The following is a 26,210-nucleotide window of genomic DNA, read 5'->3' on the forward strand; positions in this document are numbered from 1 at the left end:
ATTAAATAAACTTGAATACAGGTTTGAGCCCTTTGTGCCTCCACCAGCAACCCTCCTGTCCTTAAGCTCCATTTAACATCACTCTCCGTTACTGGTTATGCATTCTGCAGCTTAGCACTTTATTTTGCCAACGTGAGATTCTGAACTTATAACCTTTTTGGCTTCAAACTGGGGACACCATTGCTGAGCAGCTCCCCTAGCCGAGGAAGTAGGAAAACCCATCTACTTTACCTAAGTTACTCCTATCCATACCCTTTTTTTCTCTCCACAGTCACAATTACTTATCGCTCAACCAGTTTTTAAACCAGTGTATACTGCAGGGCCCATCTCTCGACTGGCTGGATAATGAGCTTCCTGTGTAGAAGGATAACTGAAATCCAATTATACCACATCCAAAACTCTCCCCGATTTAATTCTTTGATCACCCAGTCAAAAAAATTTGATTTGTTTAGTTTGAACATTGGATAGGACCTCCCTGTGGCAAAACCCTATTGCCTTAGATTTTCAGTTTCTGCTCAGTTCGAGATACTCCTTTATCTTTATCTTCGGTAGTGAGTCCATTAACGTCCCTGCCACCAAAGTAAGGCAGTGTGGCCTAGGGTTAACAGTCTACTCTCTATTCCCTTTGAGAAAGGGATGGTTTCTGCCCATCTCCAATCCTCTGGAACCAAAGCTGTCTCCAAGGAATGACTGAATGTGTGCCTCATAATTTAAATGGCTATAGGTCATGTTTTGTGTTAAATAAATGTTTCTGGGGTTTTTTTTTTAAGGTCATTTCTAAGAATCCAAGTAGTTAAGGTTGACAACTGTTTTTGTATGTACAGTATTTATTTTTGAACCATGCTAAAATTGGTGTGACAATGCCAAACTATAAGGCTGCAAATGTGATTTACTTCTTCCTTGAAGGCCCTGAAGACAGATTTAAACCTTGGTGCAAGACTTATCAGCCTAGTGACTCAGCCTCTTGAATGCCAGGACATTTTTATCTCCACTGTAAAAAGAAGTGCAAAAACTTACCTACTGGATAATGTGACCTTCCCTTCCAACAAAACCCAAACCTTCTGTAACTCTTCCTGCTGGTGGGTTGGCCCCACGAGTGGCTTCATTCACCCCTGAACACCGCCACCATCACGCGGCTGGTAGCCGATGCGCGGCAGACGCTGCTAGAGTCGCTGTCCCTGGATGTCTTCCCGGTCGCGCGTGCGACATTGTTTCATTTAAAGGACCCATGGCGCTCTTGAATTATTGTCACGGCTTCTACCCTATAAAGGGGCTTCTCAGATGTTTCAGCTTCGCCCCAGTAAAGGCTGCCTGGTTCCAAGGCTTCAGCCTCAACTTCGCTTCCATCAAGCCTTCAGTTCCTGCCTTAGCCTTTTTATTTTATTTATTTTATTTATTTAAGGTTTTTATATACCGGCAATCATGAGGACATATCTTGCTGGTTTACATGAAACGGGGTGCATTAAATACATCAAACTAAAACTGTGGTGATCGAAGGAAACAGTTACAATTAACAAGGGTCACAGAACTTGGAGAAGAAGGAAGAGATAGGAAAGAATAACTGGTTAGACAAAATACAAATTAAATTAATTAAATTTTGGGCTCTGTCACAGCCTGTTCTGTGCCAAGTCTCACTCTCCCGCCGTCTGCGCAAACCTTCGGGCCCTGCCCACGCGGTTGCCCCGATTGTGCCACGGTAAGAGGGGCTCACACTTACCTCATTCGCAACACCTTCCTTTAGAGAGATCAGATAGATACCTGGGAAATGAAGGAGAAACACCGTCTCCCCCTCTCTTTTTTCTTTTCCTTTCATCATGTTATTTTTTGATGCAGAAAGGGAAAGAAGGCAGAGGAACACATTACACAAACATTCCAGTTCCTCTGTGGAAGTATTCATTCATCTTTTTTTAAAATAGAAGACAATTTTGTCCTCTCTAGGACCCTAGAAATCTCCGAATGGGGGGAGCTAGAGGCAAAGTGGCATCAGAGTTCAAGCAAGAAAGGGGATGATTACGGAGAATCCATAGCAGGGTGGCAAGGAGCAAACGAGAGAACGTGGAACAGGGGTTAGAGTTATGGTCTGGGAACCAGGAGGCCCAAGGTTGAAGCCTTACTTCTCTTACTGACATTCCGTGTGACCTTGAGCAAGTCAGGCTCCCTTCTGTTACCTCATTTATCTACCTAGACTGTAAGCTCTTATAGGAAGGGATTGTTGTGCCTGAATGTAATTTGTTGCTGAGTGCTATAAAAATGTCAACAACAACAAAAAAAAAAATAAAAGTAAAGCCAGGTCTTAAGTATAGCCTGTGCAATTCCAGCATGAAAAGAAATGCCAAGCTCATTGAGCTTTATGGACATCATCTGCAGTCATATGCAATCTTTCTTCTTCTTTCCTTTTTAAGTGAAAACTTGGGACCCAGTTATGTGATGGGTATACTTTGAAATGTGAAGGAAAAAGTACAGGAGAATGCATATTGAGAGCACAAGATGTTAATAGATTGGGGGCTCTGTACCCTGACGCTCTAATGTTTCTCTTTGTTTGCTGCCCATAGCTGTTAAAGCAAGTGATCCCCTTAGAACTATTCAAGCCACAGATACCAAGACACTGCCCTTGTTGTTTACTAGCTCATATATTTCTGTGCATTACTAGACAGCAGTGCAGACTATGGAGTGCTTAGATTTTATTTTCCATAAAAGCACTGTGAAATGTTAACTTTTTTTTTTCTTTACTTTTTAGACATCTTTGAGGCCCCTCCCAGGGCAGTCTTTCACCAGTCCAAAGGCCAGAGCCGTAGCTCCTTTGAGGAAATCCTCAGCATTGCTTGGTAGCGAGCAGGGCCCCTGCACAATAGAGGAAGCATTTCTTCCCTCCCTTACTGCACCACCGCCACAGCCCGCCCAGACCTGACTGGCCTCAGTGGATGGGGGATTTGACCCTGCACCCCCAAAGCTAAAGCCTGCAGCACAGCCCAAGCCACACGAGCACCCGATATTATTGTTTTAGGCATATGCTTGGTATATTTTTCCAGGGTGGAAAATAGTTCCTAATGAGAAAAAAAAAAGATAATCCCCCCCCCCCCCCAACCATTTCCTCCCTAAAAGATGATTATGTAATTTAAGTGGCTGGTCACTCACTTCAAAGTGGCTCACAGTGCAGTTAATTGGGTTATGTGTAAACTTACAGGGTGGGGGGAGCTGTTAGGATGCTACATAACATGGTTGATTTACATCAGGATTAGCGATGAAGTAGATCAGAGTCAGACATTACTTGAATTGTGATAATTCATAGGAAATCTCAATTTTCTAAGCCCTGAGTATCAGGCTTTATGGAAGTCTAACTTCCCCGATCCTCTCTCTCATGCATGCATCATATGGACATTTTCTACAGCCATTTTGAGCTCAGAATATAGTTGTACAATCGATAGCGGTCGCACACTTGGACTATTGTGATATCACCTGTATGGGACTGCTCTGAGTGCCTAAGGTGGACGTGGCGGTGTCCGCCATCACCAAGAAGACCACAGTCCTGGTTACTGGGGATGGCAGCGCTCAAAGATCTGCGAGACAGGAAGTTGCAGCTTAAGAGGATATTTGAGGTTTCAGCACTGGGAATTAGGGCTGCTATCTGCAGACAATAAAGAAATTACAGATACTCCCGAAATGATGCTGCCAGAACAATCCCATGTAGCAGGAAATGAGAACATACCTCTACCCCCTCCCCCACACTCATACTCTCTCTCCCCCCCCCCCCCCCCCCCCCCATGCTGGCTTCCAGTTGCTCTTCACGTCCAATTTAAAATTCTATCCCTCACGTAACACGTGCAAGGCACTGACAAGCATTGGCTCCAGTTATCTGACTGAGAAATCAAGCCAAAAACAACAGCTAGCCCCTGCCCCCCCCCCCCCCTTCATACCGCCATGTCTGAAAAAAGTATAGAGCCTTAAGCGGTGCCCCACCAGCACTTCACCCCCTCCCCCATCTGCAAAATATTAATAACTACTTGGACTTTTGGCTCAACTGAAAAACTTAACTGTAGTTATAGACGACCCTGTACCTATGGAGTGAAATAACTTCTATTTTGCCCCCTTCTCTCTCTGGTACCCTTATTTAAAGACAACTAGTCTCTTCCATACATACAGGTCGATACAGTAAGGCCGCGGTAGAAACAGTGCGGCAGTGTCAGGCGCACCCTTCCTCCCCGCACGCACAGCTCTCTTGACTTAGCGCCTGATACTCTCTTCTAATCGCATGCAAATGCATGCCGCGGCTGTAAAGCGTTAGGGAAGGGTTATGCCCGCGCAACCCATTTTACTGTATAGGACAGCGCCTATACAGTAACCTGGGTGCGCTGGTACCTGTCATTTCAAATGTCATTTCAAATGACATTTGAAATGACAGGCACCAGGAAGTGTAAAAAAAACCCAAAAATATGTAAAAACCTGAGTGTTAAAAAAAAAATGTTTAAATACCTGTCACTTTCGTGCGGTCATCCAGGCAGCGGCGGGAGCCGGAGGGCCGCGTGGGTCCAGGTGGGCGGCGGCGGGAGCCGGGTGTTCCATCGGGCGTGTAGGCGGCAGCGGCGGCGGGATCCGGGGTGGCCTTGGGCGGGTAGGCGGCGGGATCCGGCTGGGCGCGTGTTCAAACGAGGCCGCGGGCCGGGTCACACAGGCGCGCATTCATCCAGGCGGAGGAGCCGGTGGCGAAAGCAGCCTCCGGCAGCCCCCACCTGCAGTGAATGAATGCGCGCCTGTGCGACCCGTGCGATTCGGCGCTCAAGGCGTGACGTCACGACGCACCGAATCGCACAGGCGCGCATTCATTCACTGCAGGTGGGGGCTGCCGGAGGCTGCTTTCGCCACCGGCTCCTCCGCCTGGATGAATGCGCGCCTGTGTGACCCGGCCCGCGGCCTCGTTTGAACACGCGCCCAGCCGGATCCCGCCGCCTACCCGCCCGATCGAACACGCGCCTACCCGCCCAAGGCCCCCCCCCGGATCCCGCCGCCGCTGCTGCCGCCGCCCAAGGCCCACCCGCCCCCCGGAGCCGACGACCGCCGGCTCCCTCTGCCTGGATGAATGGCCGTGCGATTTCAGCGCTGAAGGCAGTCACATGCCGTGACTGCCTTCAGCGCTGAAATCGCACGGCCATTCCTTCACTGCCGGTGGCCGTGCATTCATCCAGGCAGAGGGAACCGTGGGCCGTTTTCGCCACCGGTTCCCTCTGCCTGGATGAATGCCCGTGCGATTTTGGCGCTCATGGCATGAGCGCCAAAATCGCACGGGCATTCATTCCGGCGGGGGCCGTACGTTCATCCAGGCAGAGGGAACCAGAGGCCGTTTCGCCGCCCGCTCCCTCTGCCTGGATGGATGCCCGTGCGAAATCGGGAGGAAGGGAGAAGGGACTGCCGTAGCAGGCCCGAGCCTTGCTACTTTTTCGTTTTGTTTTTTTTTTTTTGCTTCGGGAGGAGGGGACCGGACGGGGCTGCAGGAGACCGGGCTGGACCGGAGACCGGACGGGACCAGGGCAGGTAAGCAATGTTTTTACCCTACACTACACTAACTCCTACTAGGGGGAGGCGGTAAACTAGCAAGTTAAGGCCGCGGCAAAACAGCGGGTTACTGAGGAGATAGTATCAGCGCCCGTTACAGTATCGGAGGGGAATAGCTAATTCCTTCATTATACAGCTTTTTCGTTCATTTACATGCTGGGTGCGGAAAGGGTTATGCGTCTGTTTTAGGAAGCTCCCAGCACGTTACAGACGGGGAATCTTTAACCGCACGTTACTGTATCGACCTGATAGTTTCCCTGAACCCAATAGCTTCCTCCTTAGATTCCACTATAAGAGGAAGTTTCATGTTTTTTGTTTAAAAAAATATCACTAGAAAACTCGGAGTACCTCTGGAGTCTAAAGGTTTGATATTAGGTAAAGTCTATAAGCATATCCTCGCAGGTTTATTGCATTAAAATGGCAATTGGAAACGGTGGATTAAAAACAAGAATATTGGTATTGGCTGGAGAATGGAGGCTGGTCATTTGCCCTGGTCCATGCAAGCTCCTGCACATTACTTGAGCACCTGGAACAGCTTATTACAAGGCTGGAGACGGAAATAAGTGTTCTGGGTATCCAGATGGCATTGTGGATCCTAAACTGACTGTTCTTAGTAAGCAGATGCTACACTGAAATCTGGAATGCCTGAACAGGCATCTAAAATCTGCGTTCTCTTTGATTTCCTGGCATTTGAGCTTTGACTTTGCTCCGTGTAATGTAAACATTCTGTTGCTTGTTTGAACACTGACATCCTGGGAAGCAGTGGTATTTTTCTGCCAGGTCCCCTCCACTAGAATACTTTTGTCACTGACCTGGAACGTTTTTTGAACCTGCTTCCTTTTTCCCCGTTGCAGCAGGAGTGGAAGGTGGAGGCACTGACCTGGTACCAATTTATTTTACAAAATTGCTACTACTGGGACAGCGGTCAGAAAAAGCATCCTTTTAAAATAAGGTATATTTTTTTTGTTGATTGAAGTATTTAAAGGTTGTATGCAGTATCTTAATAATACGTTGCTTCAAGTGGACTTCACGATAACAAAAAAAAACAAACAAAAAACACAGCGGGAGGGCATATGGGACTTCTGGATAAGTTGACCTTTGAAAGAGGGGCGAGAGAAAGCAGAACGTAAGTCTGTTTCCAGAGTGCAGCCCCATATGCGCTCGCCCGGTGCTCCAAACCCTGGATTTAGCCCGAAAGGTGAACGCTGACATTCTGATGCGCAGCAATAATAGCTCGTGTGGTTGTGAGGGAAGTCGCCGCCGGATCCAGCCAATGTCATCCACACAGACAGACAGAAAGTACTGTCAAAAGCCTAGGCACGGAATTCAAAGGAGAGAACTGAACGTAATGTGGCGGGTGCAACTAGACCCGTTCTCGTTTCACATTCGCGGCCTTTGGGATCCGGGGCTCCGTTTCTGATACTGTTTCGCCTCTGGGACTGTGCCTGGAGTTAGCAAACAACAGAGGGCCAGTCTGCCCCACCAGTTCGCTCTCGGGGTCTCTCTCTCTCTCTCTGCATTTTACCCAAAACCAGGAGTGGCAATCCTCCCCAGACACTAGAGGGGGCAGGGGGCGTGGGCTGTGCAGGCACGGGATGCAGAGCGCGCAGGCGAGGGAGGGGGAGGAGAGCGGGTGAAAGATTTCTGGGATGGAGGGCGCTCAGGTACGGAGGGAGGAGATGAGCCACTGAGAGCATCGTAGAACCCACAGCCGGCTGCATCGGGTCAGAGCCGCCAGGTCGGGGGTGTGTGTGTGTGTGTGTGTGTTTGCTGGGGCTGCAGGGCTCGGATGGCGGGCTTGGCGCACGGCAGGCTGCTGCAGCCCGCCGGCATGGTCCGCCCGTCGCCCCTTTCCTCCTCGCCGCTACCCGAGACGGGGGGCGCCGAGAAGCCTCGGAGCAAAAAAGCCTTCTACCTGGTGAGGATGAAGCCGCTCAAGGAGACCGGCGGCGGCGGCAACAACAACAACAACGTCTCCTTCGTGATCCATTGTCACATCGGCAAGGAGATCAAGCACATCTGCAGCAACTGCAGCCGCGGGGAGGAAGCCCCGGACGGTGAGTTGAGTGCAGGCGAGGGGGGGGGCTTTCTTCAGCCTCGTTGCGTTGTGGCAAAGAGAAAGGGGGGCTGCTGCTTATCGGTCACATAGTGCCGTGTTGATTAGGGGGTGGGTGGCTCCCGATCGGTGGCCCGATCCCTAGTTCGCTGTGGCGCCTGCTGGTGCACCAACTTTTCCGGCTAGCGCCGGAGGCTGGGAAGTGCCCGATTTATCTTGGAAGGATTTGCAGTCTGGGATGCTTTCCCGCTGCTACCCAGGGAGGGTCAGGCGCGACCGGGCCGTATTTTTACTCTACAGGGTCTTATTCACAAAAAGGGACACTGGCCGGGTAAGGAAGGTCTCTGGTGTCCGCATAAAGGCTGTAAAAAGGGTCCTGCCCATAGGAATCACCCTTGAAGCAAAGGTGAGTAACCCGATCAAGGGCTGGAACTGCCTCAAGGTGGCCTTCTTAAGGCAGCGCGTTCCAGAGATTGCCTCCCTAAGCTTAAACACTTTATCCTCAGGCAACCTGGACCGCTGGGCCACCGCATCCAGCTCAATCCCGAGGGAGGTAATTGTGGTAGCTGGTCCCTCCGTTTTCTCTTCAGCTAACGGGACACCGAAGTGTCTAGCTACCTCTTTTGCTATGACCAGTAGGTTAAAGCAGTCAGCGCCATTCCTCCCCACCAACAGGAAATCGAGGTAGTGCACTATCTGCCTTCTATCCGCACGCTGTTCGATTACCCAATGCAAAATGAACTGAATAATTCAAACTATGCGCCAGAGATTGAACTGCCCCATCGGTATGCAGCGGTCAAAATAAAACTGCCCCTTGAAATGAAAACCCAGCAAGTGGGAGGAGTCCGGGTGCACTGGCAGAAGGCGACATGCAGACTCTATGTCTACCTTAGCCATGTGCACGCCGGATCCTGCCTCCTTGATCATCTGAATTGCCGCGTCAGATGAGGAGTACAACACCGCACATAATGAGGGTCAATTTGGTCGATGACCGAATTACCAGGCAGGAAGACAGGTTATGTATCAGCCGGAAGCGTCCCGGCTCTTTTTAGGGAACCATACCCAGGGGGATAATACCAAATTTGGCAAAGGCGGATAAGGGAAGGGGCCCGCTATCCTGCCTAAAGCTAATTCAGCTTGCACTTTTTTCCTTGCCTGCTCCTCATGCATCGCTATTGAACGTGCCTTGCTTGGAGGGGGTTCCAGCGTAATAGGGGCTATAATTTGACTAGGGATCCATGAAGCCAGTATAAATCCGCTCAGCCTCGTCCTGGTAAGGATAGCGATCAAGCCATGGGCCATTGCCTCAATGCTGACCGGGGTTGGGGTCCGTGAACTCAGCCGGGCGTCCCCCCTGCTGCTGCTGCTGAAAATTGTCTGTGATCTCTGGAGGTGTGAAACCGAATGGCCGGGTGTGCACTGAAACCACAGGTGGAGCAATGTGTCTGAACTTGCAGTTTTCCATGTGCGGTGACCAGCGTTGAACTGTCTGCATGTGTCTCGCCTCCCCGCACCCTGAAATGAACCACTCTCTCTCATGTATGAGCCCCTATCTCTCGAATAACTGTATTGATGGAACCGCTCTATCCACCCATGAGGACTTCTGTAAAGTCATCTCATCCAACTACAGGTCAATCAATCTGTGCTGCCAAGAGACGGCGGGGTTTTGGGCCATGTTTTTCCGAAAACAAATGTCGTAGTTCAGCCAAGTCCAACCTCCCCGCCTCTGCGCTCTCATGATGGTGTCCATGTGTCTTATGAGGAAAGGGGGAATGTTCAGGCTCGCGTTCCACAATCCCGGTCATGAAAATGCGGAAAGCCCTGATCCAGTTCTGAATGTTCTTGGCCACTTTGGGTCTCTTCTTTCACCTCACTTGATCCCCCCTTTCTCTGGCTCAACTTCCATATCAGTAATAAGGAGCGAAAAATATCTCAATATAATCCCGCTTCCATATTTTTTCTTTAATTGATGCTGGCACACTGTGGGCTAAGGATGTGACCCCACATAAAACATCGCTCGCCACTTGTGGCGCTGGATTTTGAGAAGCCAAACTGGCGGGGGCTAAGGGAAGGATTGACGTCTACTGGCAACTGAGAAGTGTGAACTAAGGCTGGCAAACTGTTAACTGTTGATTGCAGCACCGGAGTCGAGGGTGGGGCTGACAGGCAAGGGGTAGCCTGAGTAGTAGGGATCCTTTCTGCCTCAATAACCACTTGCCCACTACTCTCATGCTCATTCACAGGATGAGAACCCCAGACTACCGCTGCCGAACCTCTTTGCCTCGCATTCTTCCCTCTTATGAGGAACAGAACAAAAGCAAAGCGACTTGGCTAACGCCCTTTCGGTATCACTGCAATCAGACGACTATAAAGTATCACAATTCGAAGGCTTACCTCGTCCCCTGTCATATGAAGTAGCCTCTGTGCTAGGAGCCGTGGAACCTGTAGCCAATGGGTCGGGGGGCCGGCGAAGCTTCCCCGCGACCTAAGACCGTCGTGGAAGCCCCAGTGACGCATCAGGGCCAATTAATAGCTTTTCTGGGGCCCACAGGACGCCTTTCCTTGTCCGCTAATGCCCCTAGCTGCTGTGATTTGGCGCTCCTCTTGCGTAACGCTGACCACCGACCCTGTGGAGCTGAGGAGAGTGCTGTTATATCCTGCACTAGTTCATCTCCTGGTGAGCGCTTGGGCTCTCCTGACGAAGCACCTTTGCCCCGTCCGTGAGACAATGAAGGGGGAGACCCCACCGTGCGCTGCCTTACCCACTCCATTCCATGCGCAGCTGCATGCTCTTTAATTTCTAACAGCCACTGATCCATGGCACTTACAGCTGGCGCTGCAGTATTGGATGCCCCCTGCTTTTTGCGCCCGCACTGCCCTGCGGTCTGCTTGCTCGCTTTTGGCTTGATGATCCTGTTCTTAACCTCAATCTTTCTCACCGCCGAACCTTTTGAGCCTGCTACCCCGAGGAGGGCCTGATGTGCCGAGGACCCTTCTGCCGCTGCTGACTTGTAGACACCATCCCCGACTGACAATTACTGCATTGCAAAGTTACAATTAATTGATAAACTTTTTTTTTTTTTTTAAACCTCTGCTGTTTGTATCCTCAATGGCAGCCGTCAAACCTTGCTCCCCAACCTGGCTGCTGCCCTGTGTTCCAGGTGATCACCGGCATAATGGCTGCTGCCATGTGCTGCCCCCCCCCCCCCCCCCCCCCCAGGATACAAAGACATGCACTACAAACAGGCCACTGGCCCTTTAAACACATAATGTGCACTGCACCGCTGTGGCCTTTGTCCTGTGCTGCTCCCCAAAATGGCTGCTGCCAAGTACTGCCACCCCAACATACAAAGATATGCACTGAAAACAGGCCGCTGGCCCTTTAAACACATAATGTGTACTGCACCGCTGTGGCCTTTGTTCTTTTAGGACCCTAGTAATTATAATGTAAATGATACCTCATACAACAGCGGGGGGGGGGGGGGGGAAATCGGTATATGCTATATATGCGATATGAGATGGCTATTTAATAATACCTTTAAACATATATACCTATGTATTGCTAATCCTTGAAATACCAAACCCATATCTAAGTATGCAAATACCCATTACACCAGGGCCCTTGGCCTTAAAAGAATAAACAGGCCACTAGCCTTTTTAGCCGCCCTAAATACTAATTAGTAATGTAACAGGGGACATTACCATGGGGCCGCTGGCCCTATAACAAAACACTTCTAGCCGAAATAAATTTAAGTACATATGGCCCTTTGCAAGGGGCAACAGCAATTTAAAATTACCTGGATTTAACATAACCTGGCTGAATGGTAGACATATATTGCCACTAGTCTTTAATTACCCAATTATATATATATATATATATATATATATTTATCAAAAAACCCCAACGTGATACCATTGGAGACAACTAGCACTTTTTACATATACTCAACCAACTTAGAAAACCCCACAATATTTTTTTAAAAAAATATTTATTTTTTATTAGTGTATTAACAGTCACTTTACATATATATTAATACAAAATTACAAAATTATATCAAATACATGATTATTACACACATTAAAAAATCCTATGAGTCCACCAATTATTAACCCTCAATTTTCTCCTAACTACTAAACTCAATCTCACCCTCAGTGGACTTACATATACTCTATGATGTTGTACTTGGTCTTCTGTAACAAATCAACCACTAAACTATTGAACATTTTATCTGCATAGCTCAATTGCTATGCCCATCAATCTTAACACAATTTAGTGGTATGTTCTATTTTGAAGATTCCATCTTCCATCCCGACAAGGGCCTTGTTTCGCCAATACTGGCTTCTTCAGGGGACTACTTGTATAAAGACCAAACATCAACAAAACCAATGTCTTCTATTTCATATATCTTTATCTCTTCACCAACTCCTCTCTACCGGCGTCTACCAAGGATACAAACTTTCAAAGAGTGTTAACTGGTTCTCATCACCTTTTCCTCCACAGTGAAACTACTATTCACAATAGTGTTGCAGTTTCAAACTCTTCTCTCAATTTTCGAAATATTTCCTAAACAACTACACGCCACCGCTGTTCAAGCTCTTCTCTCAATTTTCAAAATATTTCCAAAGCAACTGCACGCTACTGCTGTTCAGTTCATTCTCATTTGACTTCAAAGTTATTCCCGGTAATTCTCAACCACCTTCAATTTCTTCCTCAGCATGTAGCCGTGCATCAGCTGCAAAGATTTTTCCACAATGATGCACGGCTTTGCAGCTGATGCACGGCTACATGCTGAGGAAGAAATTGAAGGTGGTTGAGAATTACCGGGAATAACTTTGAAGTCAAATGAGAATGAACTGAACAGCGGTAGCGTGCAGTTGCTTTGGAAATATTTTGAAAATTGAGAGAAGAGCTTGAACAGCGGTGGCGTGTAGTTGTTTCGGAAATATTTCGAAAATTGAGAGAAGAGTTTGAAACTGCAACACTATTGTGAATAGTAGTTTCACTGTGGAGGAAAAGGTGATGAGAACCAGTTAACACTCTTTGAAAGTTTGTATCCTTGGTAGACGCCGGTAGAGAGGAGTTGGTGAAGAGATAAAGATATATGAAATAGAAGACATTGGTTTTGTTGATGTTTGGTCTTTATACAAGTAGTCCCCTGAAGAAGCCAGTATTGGCGAAACAAGGCCCTTGTCGGGATGGAAGATGGAATCTTCAAAATAGAACATACCACTAAATTGTGTTAAGATTGATGGGCATAGCAATTGAGCTATGCAGATAAAATGTTCAATAGTTTAGTGGTTGATTTGTTACAGAAGACCAAGTACAACATCATAGAGTATATGTAAGTCCACTGAGGGTGAGATTGAGTTTAGTAGTTAGGAGAAAATTGAGGGTTAATAATTGGTGGACTCATAGGATTTTTTAATGTGTGTAATAATCATGTATTTGATATAATTTTGTAATTTTGTATTAATATATATGTAAAGTGACTGTTAATACACTAATAAAAAATAAATATTTTTTTAAAAAAATATTGTGGGGTTTTCTAAGTTGGTTGAGTATATGTAAAAAGTGCTAGTTGTCTCCAATGGTATCACGTTGGGGTTTTTTGATAAATAGATAAGCAGATAGCACTGGAGGAGACGATAGTGCCAAAAATTTTTTTGTTTGCTATATATATATATATATATATAAATATATAAGTTTATATCTTCTAGGTGCAATAAATTAATTAGAACTGTAGTGAATTTAACATTACACCAGGGCCTCTGGCCCTATAGTATGGCAGGCTGCCAGCCTTTTTGATGCCATAAATAATAATAAATAAGCGGAAAAGACAATTACCACGGGGCCGCTGGCCCTATAAACAAATACTTTAGATGCAATAAAAGTTAAACACATAGATTTGAGGGCCGCTGGCCCTTAAACATAAGCAATAATAGTACAATTAAACGTATAATAATAAATACAGGAACGCTGGCCCTTTAAGGATATAGAATTAAATACCTTTGCACCAGCAAGCTGCAGGCTCCAGCTAAAGTGGAAGTAAGGAGGAAAGAGCGCCCTGCCTGGCTACCTGATTTCAAAAGTGAAACTAAAGGGAAAAAATTCTGCCCCCTGTGCTAGTGGACTGGCTGCACCCCATGCTGTGCCCAGCAGAAAGAAAGGGGAGTGCCCTGCTTTTCCAGGGCTGATTCAGGAAAGACTAAGCCCTAGTACAAAAGGAAAAACCTTAAATGCTGTACCGGTTGCTCCCAGCCCTGCCATGCCTGGCAGGAACATTAACCACTGCAGTGCTGAAGTGCTGCCTAAGCTCCTGAAATGTATTCAGTGTTGCTTCTGCCGAACTCCCCCCCCCCCCCCTCCCCCTCCCCTCCTGAGTCTTAAGCTTCCTCCTTCACATGAACTGCAAAAACGCTACAATTGTTTGTAAATGCTGCCCAAGCCTGGCAGAAAAATGCAGAGCCCCAGCCTGGGCCTGGCCAGAACAGAACCTTAAAGTTACTCAGCCACCTGAACCGCAAACCGCTACTATGTTTTCAGTGCTGCACAAGGGAAGACGAAGCCCTGCTGATGAAGCTGCTCTGTGCCTGGACGCTGGCTCTCCCTTTTCTACCTGCCCGCCCCTGCCTACCTTGCCTTCCACGCCCCCATTGTGTCCTGCTTCCTTAGCCGAGTCGCAGGCTCTTTCTCGTTTCACATTCGCCTTTGGGATGCGGGGCTCCGTTTCTGATACAGTTTCGCCTCTGGGACTGTGCCTGGAGTTAGCAAACAACGGAGGGCCAGTCTGCCCCGCCAGTTCGCTCTCGGTCTCTCTCTCTCTCTCTTTTTCTCTCTGCACTTTACCCGAAACCAGGAGTGGCAATCCTCCCCAGACACTAGAGGGGGCAGGGGGCGTGGGCTGTGCAGGCACGGGATGCAGAGCGCGCGCAGACGAGGGAGGGGGAGGAGAGCGGGTGAAAGATTTCTGGGATGGAGGGCGCTCAGGTACGGAGGGAGGAGATGAGCCACTGAGAGCATCGTAGAACCCACAGCCGGCTGCATCGGGTCAGAGCCGCCAGGTCGGGGGTGGGGTGTGTGTGTGTGTGTGTGTGTGTGTGTGTGTGTGTGTTTGCTGGGGCTGCAGGGCTCGGATGGCGGGCTTGGCGCACGGCAGGCTGCTGCAGCCCGCCGGCGTGGTCCGCCCGTCGCCCCTTTCCTCCTCGCCGCTACCCGAGACGGGGGGCGCCGAGAAGCCTCGGAGCAAAAAAGCCTTCTACCTGGTGAGGATGAAGCCGCTCAAGGAGACCGCTGGCAGCGGCGGCAACAACAACAACAACGTCTCCTTCGTGATCCATTGCCACATCGGCAAGGAGATCAAGCACATCTGCAGCAACTGCAGCCGCGGGGAGGAAGCCCCGGACGGTGAGTTGAGTGCGGGCGAGGGGGGGGGGGGGGGCTTTCTTCAGCCTCGTTGCGTTGTGGCAAAGAGGGGCTGCTGCTTATCGGTCACATAGTGCCGTGTTGATTAGGGGGTGGGCGGCTCCCGATCGGTGGCCCGATCCCTAGTTCGCTGTGGCGCCTGCTGGTGCACCAACTTTTCCGGCTGGCGCCGGAGGCTGGGAAGTGCCCGATTTATCTTGGAAGGATTTGCAGTCTGGGATGCTTTCCCGCTGCTACCCAGGGAGGGTCAGGCGCGACCGGGCCGTATTTTTACTCTACAACAGGGTCTTATTCACAAAAAGGGACACTGGCCGGGTAAGGAAGGTCTCTGGTGTCCGCATAAAGGCTGTACAGTTACTGGGGGGGTGGGGGGGTTGGAGAGGGAGCCGGGAGGGAGCCGGGAGGGAGGCGAGGAATTGGCCGAACCCACCGTCGCCTGTGAAAAACCCAGCAAGAAAAAAAAAAAATCACGCGGTTTATACTGGTAAGTTTAGAGTTGCTTTTAAAGGAAAGCATCCTTCAAATTTCTGCTGCTGCTGCTGCTTGCTGCCAGCAAATATGGAAAGCCAAAGGCTAGATGTGATGGCATAAACACATTCAAGTAGAACATCTGTCCAGATGTTAGCTCAGATTTCTTAAGGATACAGTTTTTTTTTTTCTGACGTTTTATTTTAGATTTCAATATAATGACAGCTCTTGGAAAAACTAGAATACTAGCTAGTACTCCTTGTTTTTTGAAGGTCAGTGAGAGCTTTCTGAAAAAAGAAACACCCCCCCCCCTGCTGATGTGGAGACGCAGAACTCCTGCGGTGGTTACTTTTATGTCTTAACATTTGATGCTAAGGTGGTGCTCGCGACCCGGCAGAACCTCTAAAGCTGTTCTCTGCAGAGGAGGTAAAATGTGGACAATCTTGCAGTCCTCTGTCAGCCATGGGACTGCAGTGACATGAAGAAACTAGAATTGCTAATGTCTTTTCAGGATGAGAGTCCCAGTGTGCAGTAGTAATAATGCTGTATCGTGCTTTCATGTATGAAACTACAGGAAGATGCTTGCGTTTACAGTCAGTAAAAAGAGAAGTGTCTTACATTTTAAAAAAATCAGAAATGGCCAATAAGTACTTGGATAATGTATTTTACATACATATAGATGCATAGGTGTAGGTTAGATGTGTGGCTGTATATAATGTATAAAATGCACATATATTATGTATACTGTACACATATGGCATTGGTTGTTTGCAGTTTGTTCTTTATGAAAATTAGATACATTTGTAGAGCAACAGCAGACACAGTATTACTGAGATTCATTTATCCATTAGATGTCAACTAAAACTATTTGTTAAAAGTCAGTCATGACAAACTGAATTGGATTGTAACTGGGTTTCACTTTTATTTCTTAATATTTCCTGTATTCAGCTATTTAATGGGGATGAATGTGTTTTAATGAATAATTGTATTGCTGTTACTAATTTGCTATGATTGTATTGTTTTCATTTGAATTTAGTGCATGGAAATTTTACTATTTTTATTTGTCTTGTTGGGTTGTTCACTTGTTATTGCATTTATTCTGTCAATTATCCTTCACGTTGAGCACTTTCTGTGGAAAGGCGGGTTACAAATCTAAAGGAATAAACAATTACATTTAGTTTTCCTTCTTTCTGCACATGAAATGATAGTAGAAGAGAATGTGCTTTGTTTTGTTAGGGAGAAAACTGAAGTCTTTGTGGTTTGAGACAACATTTACATAAGCTCTTGAAATCATACAGGTCTCTTCAGATTTCAGAATGAAAGAGATTTACCATGTACTGCAAATCTCTGTTACCTGAATCAGTTCCATGAATATTTTAGAACAGCACTGTAGATAATATTATAACTTTATTTTTGTCTACCAGTAAGTTCTCGCTTGCCTTTTCAGTAAGACCCAAAATAAGAGCGTAAGCAGGACCTATCCTACATTAGCAGAGCTATGAAGGACATATTGTAGGATGGAATGAGTTTTCATAGAGAAGGCTTTTCTACAGAACTTTGCTATTTTTGATATGAAAACTCTACCACTTTAACGTGCTTTTTTTTCCATTTCTTCTCCTCATCTGGTACAGACTAGAGAGCCATTGTGTGACCTCCAATCCTAGGAGCCAACTTTTCAAAATGATTGGGGATGTTAAAAACTCAACATAAACCCCACTGTCCCTGGACACTGTAAAGGAGTTTGCTTAGTATTGGGGGTGCTGTAGCAACCACTGAGCTGGCTCCTATGACCTTGACTTGTTGTAATGAATCCCCTGGCTCACGTCTAGTACTTAAATGAGATTTCTCGTGGTTCAGAGCAGTGTGTGAAAAATTCCTGCAGAACTGCTTAGCATGCTTCCCTGTGGCTGGCCTCCTGGTGTCACTGTCCAAGCCGTGTTTTGCTCAGCCTCTTCTCATAGACTGAGCCCTGTGAGCACTTCCACCACCAGCAAATCCAAGGAACAGGAAGTAGGAGTGCGCATGGGGAAAAACTCTTCATTTTCTTTTGCTTTGTTTTGATTGCATTTTTCAGGCTTTTTTTTGTTTGTTTGTTTCTACGTTTTAGCTCATGCTAAAAAGAAGAAACAAAATAAAATGTGCGTGTGTAATTTTGCACTGGAAATGTCTTGGTGTTTTCAGTGTACACCCCTAGCAGAAAGCAGGAGCCAAGAATAGGGCCCTTTGCTTTCCTCTTGGCAATGCAGAACCTGCACAGTGGTCTTCCCTGCCAAGCCACAGTTAATACATATAGAGCTTGACACTCATTAAGAAATTTAGGGATACATTTGAGAGTTGTGTAAAACAAATAGCAAATCAGCCTCGCCAGATGGCTAGGATTTGTTGGTTCAGTGATATCTTCTCCTTACAGTTGTGCACAATGGTACCACCAGAAATTATTAAGTGAAGCAGTGTTTGGTTTTGTGATGCCAAATGTGGGACTTCAGGATGTGTTTAGTGTTATATGTTGTTGGTTTTGTTCTTTTATTTTTATTTTATTTTTAAAGTTTTTCTAACAGATTTTTATTAGGGTTTTGGAACTAAACTTTTTGACCACAGAAATATTCTTCTTTTCATTATGGTTATTAGATGTAGCATGTCTGAAGCCAAGCATTAGATGGGTCATTTTTCAATTTGTAGAGTATTTTAACTAGTAATATTAGGGGGTAACAATGAAAAATAAATTTTCATTGGAAACTTAGAAAACCTAAATATCTGCCCTTTTCTGTGTTTTTTGTTTGTCACCCCAGATGAGATATTAGTATTTTTAAGCTTCTCCTATATGGCTAGTCTCACCAGTTATAATGTCAAGGAGTCCATGAGTAGAAGCTACGTATGTGCATATATACTCATTTTTCTCTGTGTAACATTTTGAAAATTCATCTTTAAACCTAAAAGATGAATTTTCAAAATGTTACACAGAGAAAAATGAGTACCATACAATAAACTCATTTAATATCACTCACTTGAAAAGGCTCAATTTGACCTATTATTCTTGGAAATAGGTAAAAAATAACAAGTATTTATTACTGGCATATCTACATCAGAAAAACCCAAAATTTCAGTAAAGAATTTCTTGAGAGTAACATATGGAGTCTCTCCAACAATACGGGGAAAATTTAAGATACGAAGATTTAAACTTTTAGCATTATTTTCAAGTAGTTCCATCCTTCTACCCAGTCTCAGTCTATCTTTAGCAACAGCAGCTTCGAAATCTTTCATTTTCTCGTCTTCCTTTTCCAATAGCGTAACCCTTCTATTAGTCTCAGACAATTTAGGGTCCATATCAGCCATCTGCTGAAGTTGTTTAACATTGGCTTGATTCAAAACTTGATAAGCATTTTTCATCTCCAGCCTAAACCCTATGACCAAATCCCAGAGTCCCTGTAGGGTCACACCAGCTGGACTAGGGAGGGGAGGAAGGGTCACTTACTCCACTAACATCGCTGGTTTCCCCCCTACCTGCTTCAACAAGCAGCAAAGGATTCCCAGCGGTTCCTGGAGTTAGTTGTTCCGGCAGTGTCAGCACCCCCGCAGCCAACATCTCTTCTGCTGCGGGTTCCGCGGTACGGCTTGAAACCGTTGTTGTATGTATCCTCAGCGTGTCTGGGGAAACGCTCCCCTCCGAGGCGGGGGTGACCCCGGAAGCACCAGCATTCCCCGGGTCAGCATCGCCTACTCCTCCGTCGTCCCTCTGCGCCGGCGGTTTTCTATGATCGGGGCTCAGTGACGCCTCCTCCAGGGGCGCGAGAGGCTCTCCCTCATCTCTTCGCCCAGCGGGATCATCGGCTCCTGGACAAGTAAGTGGAGACAAGAAGCGAACTATTTCTTGCTGGATTGGTGAGGGTAGAGGCTCCATAGGGAATACCCTCACCTTTCCCTTGCGTTTAGGAGGCATAATTTTGTTTCTTCCAAGAGAAATAAGAATTTTCTTCGCAGTGATATTAGCATCTCTCTCATGCCGCCATCTTAACCGGAAGTCTATTCAGAGTTTTTAAATCACAAGCAGATTTTGATAAATGCAAGACTGGAAGATTGGGCTTCCAGATGGCAAATGAAATTTAATATGGACAAGTGTGAGGTGATGCATATAGGGAAAAGTAACCCATGCTTTAGTTACACAATATTAGGTTCCATATTAGGAGTAAAAGATCTAGACATCATAATGGATAATACATTAAAATTGGCGGCTCAGTGTGTGATGGTGGTCAAAAAAGCAAACAGAATATTAGGAATTATTAGGAAGGGAATGGTGAATAAATTGGAGAATGTCATTATGCCTCTGATTTACTCCATGGTGAGACTGCACCTTGAATACTGTGTGCAAGATATAGTTGCAGTGGAGAAGGTACAGAGAAGGGTAACCAAAATAATAAAGGGGATGGAACGATTCCCCTAGAGGGAAAGACTAATAAGATTAGAACTGTTAAGCTTGGAGAAGAAATGACTTGGAGGAGAAGTCCATAAACTGCTATTAATCAAGTTGAGTTAGGGAATAGCCACTGCTATTACTGGCATCAGTGGCATGGGATCTATTTAATGTTTGGGTACTTGCCAGCCCAGGTACTTGTATGCTGGCTTGGCCACTGTTGGAAACAGGAGGCTGGGCTTGATAGACCCTCAGTCTTATCCAGTATGGCAACATCTTATGATCTTAAATTGTGAAGCTCTCTGCCCAGTAACTCTATCTTTCTTAGTATATGTCTTTGCCCAGCATCGTTCTAAGGGATATAACTCTTTTTAGGGTTATGAACTCAGTATAAAATTAAGAACTCTTATTTCTCTTTGAGCTTCTAACTGTTTTCAGAGAGGCTGCTTGTTCCAAGCTTCGATCCAACATAGCATACCAGTGATCTGCCAACTTTTCTGTAGTCATCACCTCATTTGTTGCAAGTTAACAAATAATTGCACTATCAAATGTTCCCCTAGTATATCTGCCCTTTAATCCTAGAGAAGCATTAGTAACCAGACCTACCACCCTAAAAGCTAAACTAATTATAAAATGGTCCAGGGTCAAGGTTTTCCAAATGTGAGCACCCCCTTTTGATTAGCTAAAGGAGATCCAAAGATCAACTTTAGAGCGTGAGCTGTCTCATGTCTAGGCACATCTACCAGTTGTATTAAATCACTTATGACTAGGGCAGAGACCAAATATCTCTAGCCACTCTACAATCTGTCCTATTTACATGCAAATTAAAATCTGCCCTTATTATAAAATAAGAGAAACAGAGAGACTGTGACTATAAAACTTCCTGAACCTCATCTAAAGAGATAACAATGAGTGTTACAAAGCCAAGTTTTATAGACTTTTACAAGTTATAATAACGGTAATAATGCACTGCCACGCAGGAGTAGTGTGTTCCATGCTCTGATCTGACTTCTGCCAGCCCATTGTACTGAGATGGGAGCTGGGAGTGGCATTCAGTGTGGGTTCCGAAGATAAGTCACAGTTTGTGGCCCACTATAGAGGGCTATGCTTTGATTGCCGTGTTGTGGAAGGGAGAAAGCTAGGGAATAAAAACTCCAGGGGGGTTTGTGCATGAAAGCCTGCAATGCTACAGTACTGGATAAAACTTGATTCCTATTGAGGTGAAAGCTCTAAAGGAGCAGGAAGAAAGCTGAAAGGTCAAAACAAGAAGAGCTAAATGCCGTGTGCTTGAATCGTTCTGTTAGGAGATGTTCTCGGCGTATGGCAGGTAAAAAGTGGAACGCTCATGGGTTTGCCTGTGGTGTTAAATTAGGACTATCTTTTGAAAAGTGCAGAAAAGCGGAGCAAAATCCAGGTTGCTCAAATCTCTTGCCCCCAGGCTTAAATCTCATGCAGATGTTTGCTCCATCCAATCTGCATCCAAAACAACTCTTTCTTTAATTAGCATACTACTTAAGAGAGATCTTCTGTAAAATTATTATGATGTGGAAAATTGGGCAAAAAATTGTTTTAGCCTGGCCAATTTGTAAGTGGAATTTTTAAGTAGAGTCTATATTTTGAAAAAAAAACATGCAGGCTAAAAGATGCACAAAATATGCTGCGGAGCTGGCTACCTCCTGCTTAAATCTTGTTCCCTTGCTTCCTTTAAGACAGTCGTAGTTAACCCGATGGCTGGGATCCACAGTCAGCTCTTAGATCTTCTAGTGTGGCTTGCACCTGGGATGATTTGTAAAAAGTACCAAAAGCAATCAGTTCTTATACATAGCTTCTGATTTATTAATCTGTTTTTCTCCTGCAGACACAGAAAGGGAGAAGAGCCTTCGTGAATTAGGCCCTAGGAGGAGGTTGCGTTAGAATGTGGCTTTTTGCAGCTTGGATCAGGATTAATGCAGCTCAAAGAGTGACAGAGGCTGAGGATCACAGCCAAGAGCACCCTCTGAAAAATTACAGATAGGAGAGTGTCTTTGAGCTCGCTTTCAGCATGTCGTCGCTCTGTTCTATTGTGGGTTATGGTTAGGGCGCCTGTTTTTAGGTTTTTACTGATAAACATTGATAAAACATCCCTGATGTGAAAAAAATGGTATTTATTGGTTAAAACCTGGAAAAACACTACTGCCTCTGTTCTCTTCCTCCTCTCACCAGCTCTGCTGCACAGCTGGGGTGGTGTGGGGGAGGAGAGGGCAGCAGGGAGAGAGTGCTAGATGGTGCATGTGTGCTGCTGACTAGTGGAACGTGAATATTGTTTTGGTGTGGCAGTGCTTTTGTGTTCTGGAAATGCATGTATCTGATTCCACTGGAAAAAGGTACTCTGCTAAACACCATTTTTATACCCTCCAAGAACCCCTAATTAGCTGGAAAATAAGCACCTACGTTTACAAACACCTAAAAATAGAAACCCCTAGTTGTAATTCAGGCTCTGACTTTTGTTGCAAATTAGAGTGAATATGGGAAATGTTTAAGTGAAAAATGAAAAGAAAATCTGAAGGATGCTTAAAAGTGGATTTCTTTGTTGCCTTTCTGAGTAACATCCATTGCTGTTATCACAAAGCAATTCATTTCAGCCAGAATTTGCTGCATGTGAGAGTAAATGTAGTGGTAAGGGAGCATTTGTTTTTATTTTGTATTCAGATTGCTCAGAGACAGTTTATATCTTCCTTTCTCTAAAAAGGGAGAGCTTCAGACTTGGGGCTACCTGAATCACGTAGTGCTCCACCCTGTGCAAAAGCTCATATACAGGAATTAGTCACTATGGAAAAGAAGCGGATATGTCCCTTTGCCCATCCTTAAATATCTTTTCTTGCAGCAGGAGAAAATCTGCAGCTGTCCTGCTTCCCAGGGCTTAGGTGGCCTGGGACAGTTTGCAAAATTGATGACCCGCTAAATAGTGGGGCAAAGGGCGGTATTGGTTAGTGTCTCTTGTGGCATTACAGAGAGGTCCGAGTCCTGAAGTTAGCGAGAACTGGATGCGATGAGCTGCAGCTATGGTGCTTGCTAGCTGTCAGTACAATTGTTGTTATTCACGGTGACGGAGACTTTCTTTAACTACTACACAGAGGAAGGCATTCAGCTTTGAGAGTGCAGGCTTCGTTTCTCTGCATTGTAACTGCCAGGCTCCATTTTCAGCTCTTACAGTTATCTCTGATAAATATTTCCAGGTTTACCCAAAGTCTCATTTGAAAATGTGTTTTTGTTCCCGAGTTCACACTGGGCTTTGAACGGGAACTGCTTACTTGCCTTTTGTCTTGCTGTTTTCAGTACAGTAGGGCAGCCCCTGGGGAGTGGAGCCACTTAAGATTTTGCCTGTTTCAAAACAAATAGCGCCATTCCAGGTTACATGTGTTATTGCCAGAGAAAAGCACTGTAGTGCTGTTGATTTATAAGAAACTCAACAGAGGGGAAAATGCATACCCTGTTGTGCCGTTAGAGAAGTAACAAGTGCATTGGGTTAGTTTTAAGGAAATGAGAAATGAGCGACTTGGGATCCCTTCGCTCAAGGCCCCTTTTGGTCTTGGGAGGGTGATTGGAGCCGAAAAATGCATTGCAACCATCGTAAAAGCTGATATTCGGGAGAAATTTGGCAAAATGGTTCAATTTCTGTCACAGCTTTGAAAGAGATATCTACGGTACAGAGGAGAAAGAGGCATTATAGTTGGCCTTCCACTCCGTCCACACACCTGCCTGCAAGCACTTTTTAATTCTCAGACATGAAGTTATTTTCTCGTGCATGAGGCTGGCGAAAGTCTGGGTTAGAGCGATGCCATGGCATTGCCCCTTCCTTACTGTGGGAGAAATTTTGACACTTTTTTTTTATGCCGTGTGAAAAAGTGGAAAGCCGACTCTTCTTTTTACTCTACGACGTAACACCTCAAAAGATCTAAAGACCCTTTCCACTCTTCTTAAACAGGGGGTTACAGTTTTTCATGCTGAACAGTTTGTAAAGGACCAGTGCTGCCTTCCCACCAAAAAATTTGAGTTTTGCTTTTTAAGTTACATTCTTTGCTGTTATCCCATAGGAATTCGTTCCAGTCCAAATTTGCTTCATCTGAGAGTGAATTTGCCTTCGTGGCTCTAGCCCTTTAAAGCCACCTTTGGTGTGTACTCTGTCACCTACCTTAGCCTGCATGGCATGAAATTTCTGTTCACCAGCTTATCGCTGTACCCCAGAAACTTCATGTAGGTGAATCGGTGCCAGTGGGCTGCAGGGACCAGGAAGGCTCTTTGAGGCGCTGGCCCTCTCTGCCCTTCCCACAGATCATCAGTGCGCGTTCACTCAGGCGCTGCTCTTCTGGGAGGAGGCAGGAGGAGCAGCGCCTGCATGAGGTGCTTCCTGCACTGACTTGCACTGCCGCAGCTTGTGCAGCGCTGCACCTAATGGGAAGAGTTAGGTGGGGAGCAGCGAGAGTGAGCATGGCGTGGGGGAGGCTGGAAGAGAGAGAGAGAGGAGGAGGAGGCCAGCAAGAGGGGCAAAAACAGGGAGAGCAAGGCAGGTGAAACAAGAGAAAGGGGACAGTCAGGAGGGGGCAGAAGAAAGGGAGAATGAGAGCAAGAAGAGGGGAATCAGAAGAAGAGAGAGAGAGAGAGAGCAAAAGGCAGGACCCTGAAAGTAAACAAGGGAAAGAGGTTCATAGAAGAGAAGGAGATACAGAGCAAGTAATGAGGAGAGAGCAACAGAGGACGCATAAAAGTATGGGGGAGCTCAAGAGAGCAAGAGGAGAAGAGAGAACAGAGGGGCAGGCGTTGGGAGGAAGATCCAAGGATACTTGGTAATTCTGGTGTTTTTAGTCACCCTGAGATTAGCAAAGGAGAGAATAGGGCCATGAAACTTACTCACGCTTCCCATACATATGATAGTGCCAGAAATTACTTGCACAACTTTCTAGCAATTAAGAGTCACCAGCAAAGTAAGAAGAAGAAATAGTAACTGATCTAGTTTGATGTCAGCAATCTGCAGGAGAGGTGCCCACTCTGTGATTTCTGGTGCTATCATATGATCACATGTTCTTCTCCCCCTCTCCGCTCTGATCTCAGCTCGAGCAAATCTGGTGAGAGAGAAAAATATTTGAGGCTAGTGCAGTCAGATTTGAAATTTCATGCCCTGTTTTACTGCATTCGCAGCATTTCTCTTATCCTAATGTGAACTTATTTTCCCTTTCGGTCACAGCTTTACACACGTTCCATCATACCTCCTACACTCACATCTGCACTTCACGCGCTCACGTACTGAATTTAATTTCATTTAAAAATATAGTCTGCATTTCCAAAGCTTGAAAACCAGTTCAAAGTAGATTACAGTAAACAGTAAATCAGAATTACATCCCACAGAGCCCTTTAAATTCCCCAGAGAACCCACTCAATGCAAATAACTTAGATAAAACATAATAAAACCTTACAAATCTTATAGTAAACTACAGTAAATAATAACTGCATAAATCAGAATTAAATCCCACCCCAAAAGCTAAAATAAGTAACCCTTCAACAAATAAATATAAAAGCTAAATAATAATTTCCCCACAACAGAATATATACAGCATAAGCAAACCCCAGCCCGAATCTAACAGCTGCACTTGATAGGAAATTAGTTTGCCCGATATAAAATGTACACAGTTCAGCCCTTATTCCCTTAACAAAGCTATATGCTGAATGTGCCTCTTGGCTGAACTAAGAGGTATGGTCTGGTTCTCAAGGGGAGGCTCATATCTACCACGTCAGCCAGGGCCATGAGGCAATTCAGCATCTCCACCAGGCCCCAACCAAATCAGTTTCTACTTTCATGTAACCTGTTTTCACATAGTCGCCTCCTTTCAAAAGCATGTCCATAGGTCTATGCATTTCCAGAACTTTAGGTCAATATTCAGAACCAGTTAGCCAGATAAGTAAAGACTTATTCCGCTAAGTGGCTGGGCTAAGTGGTGGGCAGGAAATGGTGGGCTAAGTGGTGGGCAGGAAATGGGTGTTTCAGGGAGGAATTCAGTGGCATTTAACCTTATCTGATTATGTTAACCGGATAAGTTAGACCTACTGAATAGCAGGTCTAAAGTTAGCTGGATAAGACTTACCTGGCTAACTAGTGATTTATTCGGAGATATTCAGCAGCATAGCTGAATATCCCGTGTGAGTTGTGTGGCCCCAGCCAAGAATTCTCAGTGCAATGGCTGCACCAGGTTGGGAGGGAGATATAAACAGGAGGAAACCACCTGGGTAGCTGCAAATGAAGGCTCATGGTGCTGTAGCTTGAAGAAATCCAATTC

The 26,210-nt window shown here is 45.9% G+C and overlaps 1 protein-coding gene and 1 long non-coding RNA gene across 8 annotated transcripts in view; one reads left to right on the plus strand and one right to left on the minus strand.

Moving 5' to 3' along the window:
* LOC115085083 overlaps positions 1–14,566 on the minus strand; it is a 43,816-nt gene extending 29,250 nt beyond the window's left edge. Inside the window, exon 1 of the long non-coding RNA XR_003854709.1 lies at positions 14,239–14,566. This is a non-coding gene — a long non-coding RNA (uncharacterized LOC115085083). The remainder of the gene's footprint in view (positions 1–14,238) is intronic.
* PHACTR1 (phosphatase and actin regulator 1) overlaps positions 1–26,210 on the plus strand; it is a 647,384-nt gene that overhangs the window by 274,492 nt on the left and 346,682 nt on the right. For 3 of the 7 annotated variants that reach the window (XM_029590667.1, XM_029590670.1, XM_029590671.1), the window contains exon 1: positions 14,574–15,008. The exons of 3 other annotated variants lie outside the window; for them this stretch is intronic. In XM_029590667.1, the coding sequence (XP_029446527.1) occupies positions 14,738–15,008 (271 nt within the window). In that variant the 5' untranslated portion in view covers positions 14,574–14,737. Of the gene's footprint in view, positions 1–7,184; positions 7,286–14,573; positions 15,009–26,210 lie in introns of those variants that run through there. One more of the 7 variants, XM_029590668.1, reaches the window with a different exon arrangement.

The sequence above is a fragment of the Rhinatrema bivittatum genome, chromosome 2 (genome assembly GCF_901001135.1).
Source record: "Rhinatrema bivittatum chromosome 2, aRhiBiv1.1, whole genome shotgun sequence".
NCBI lineage: Eukaryota > Metazoa > Chordata > Amphibia > Gymnophiona > Rhinatrematidae > Rhinatrema > Rhinatrema bivittatum.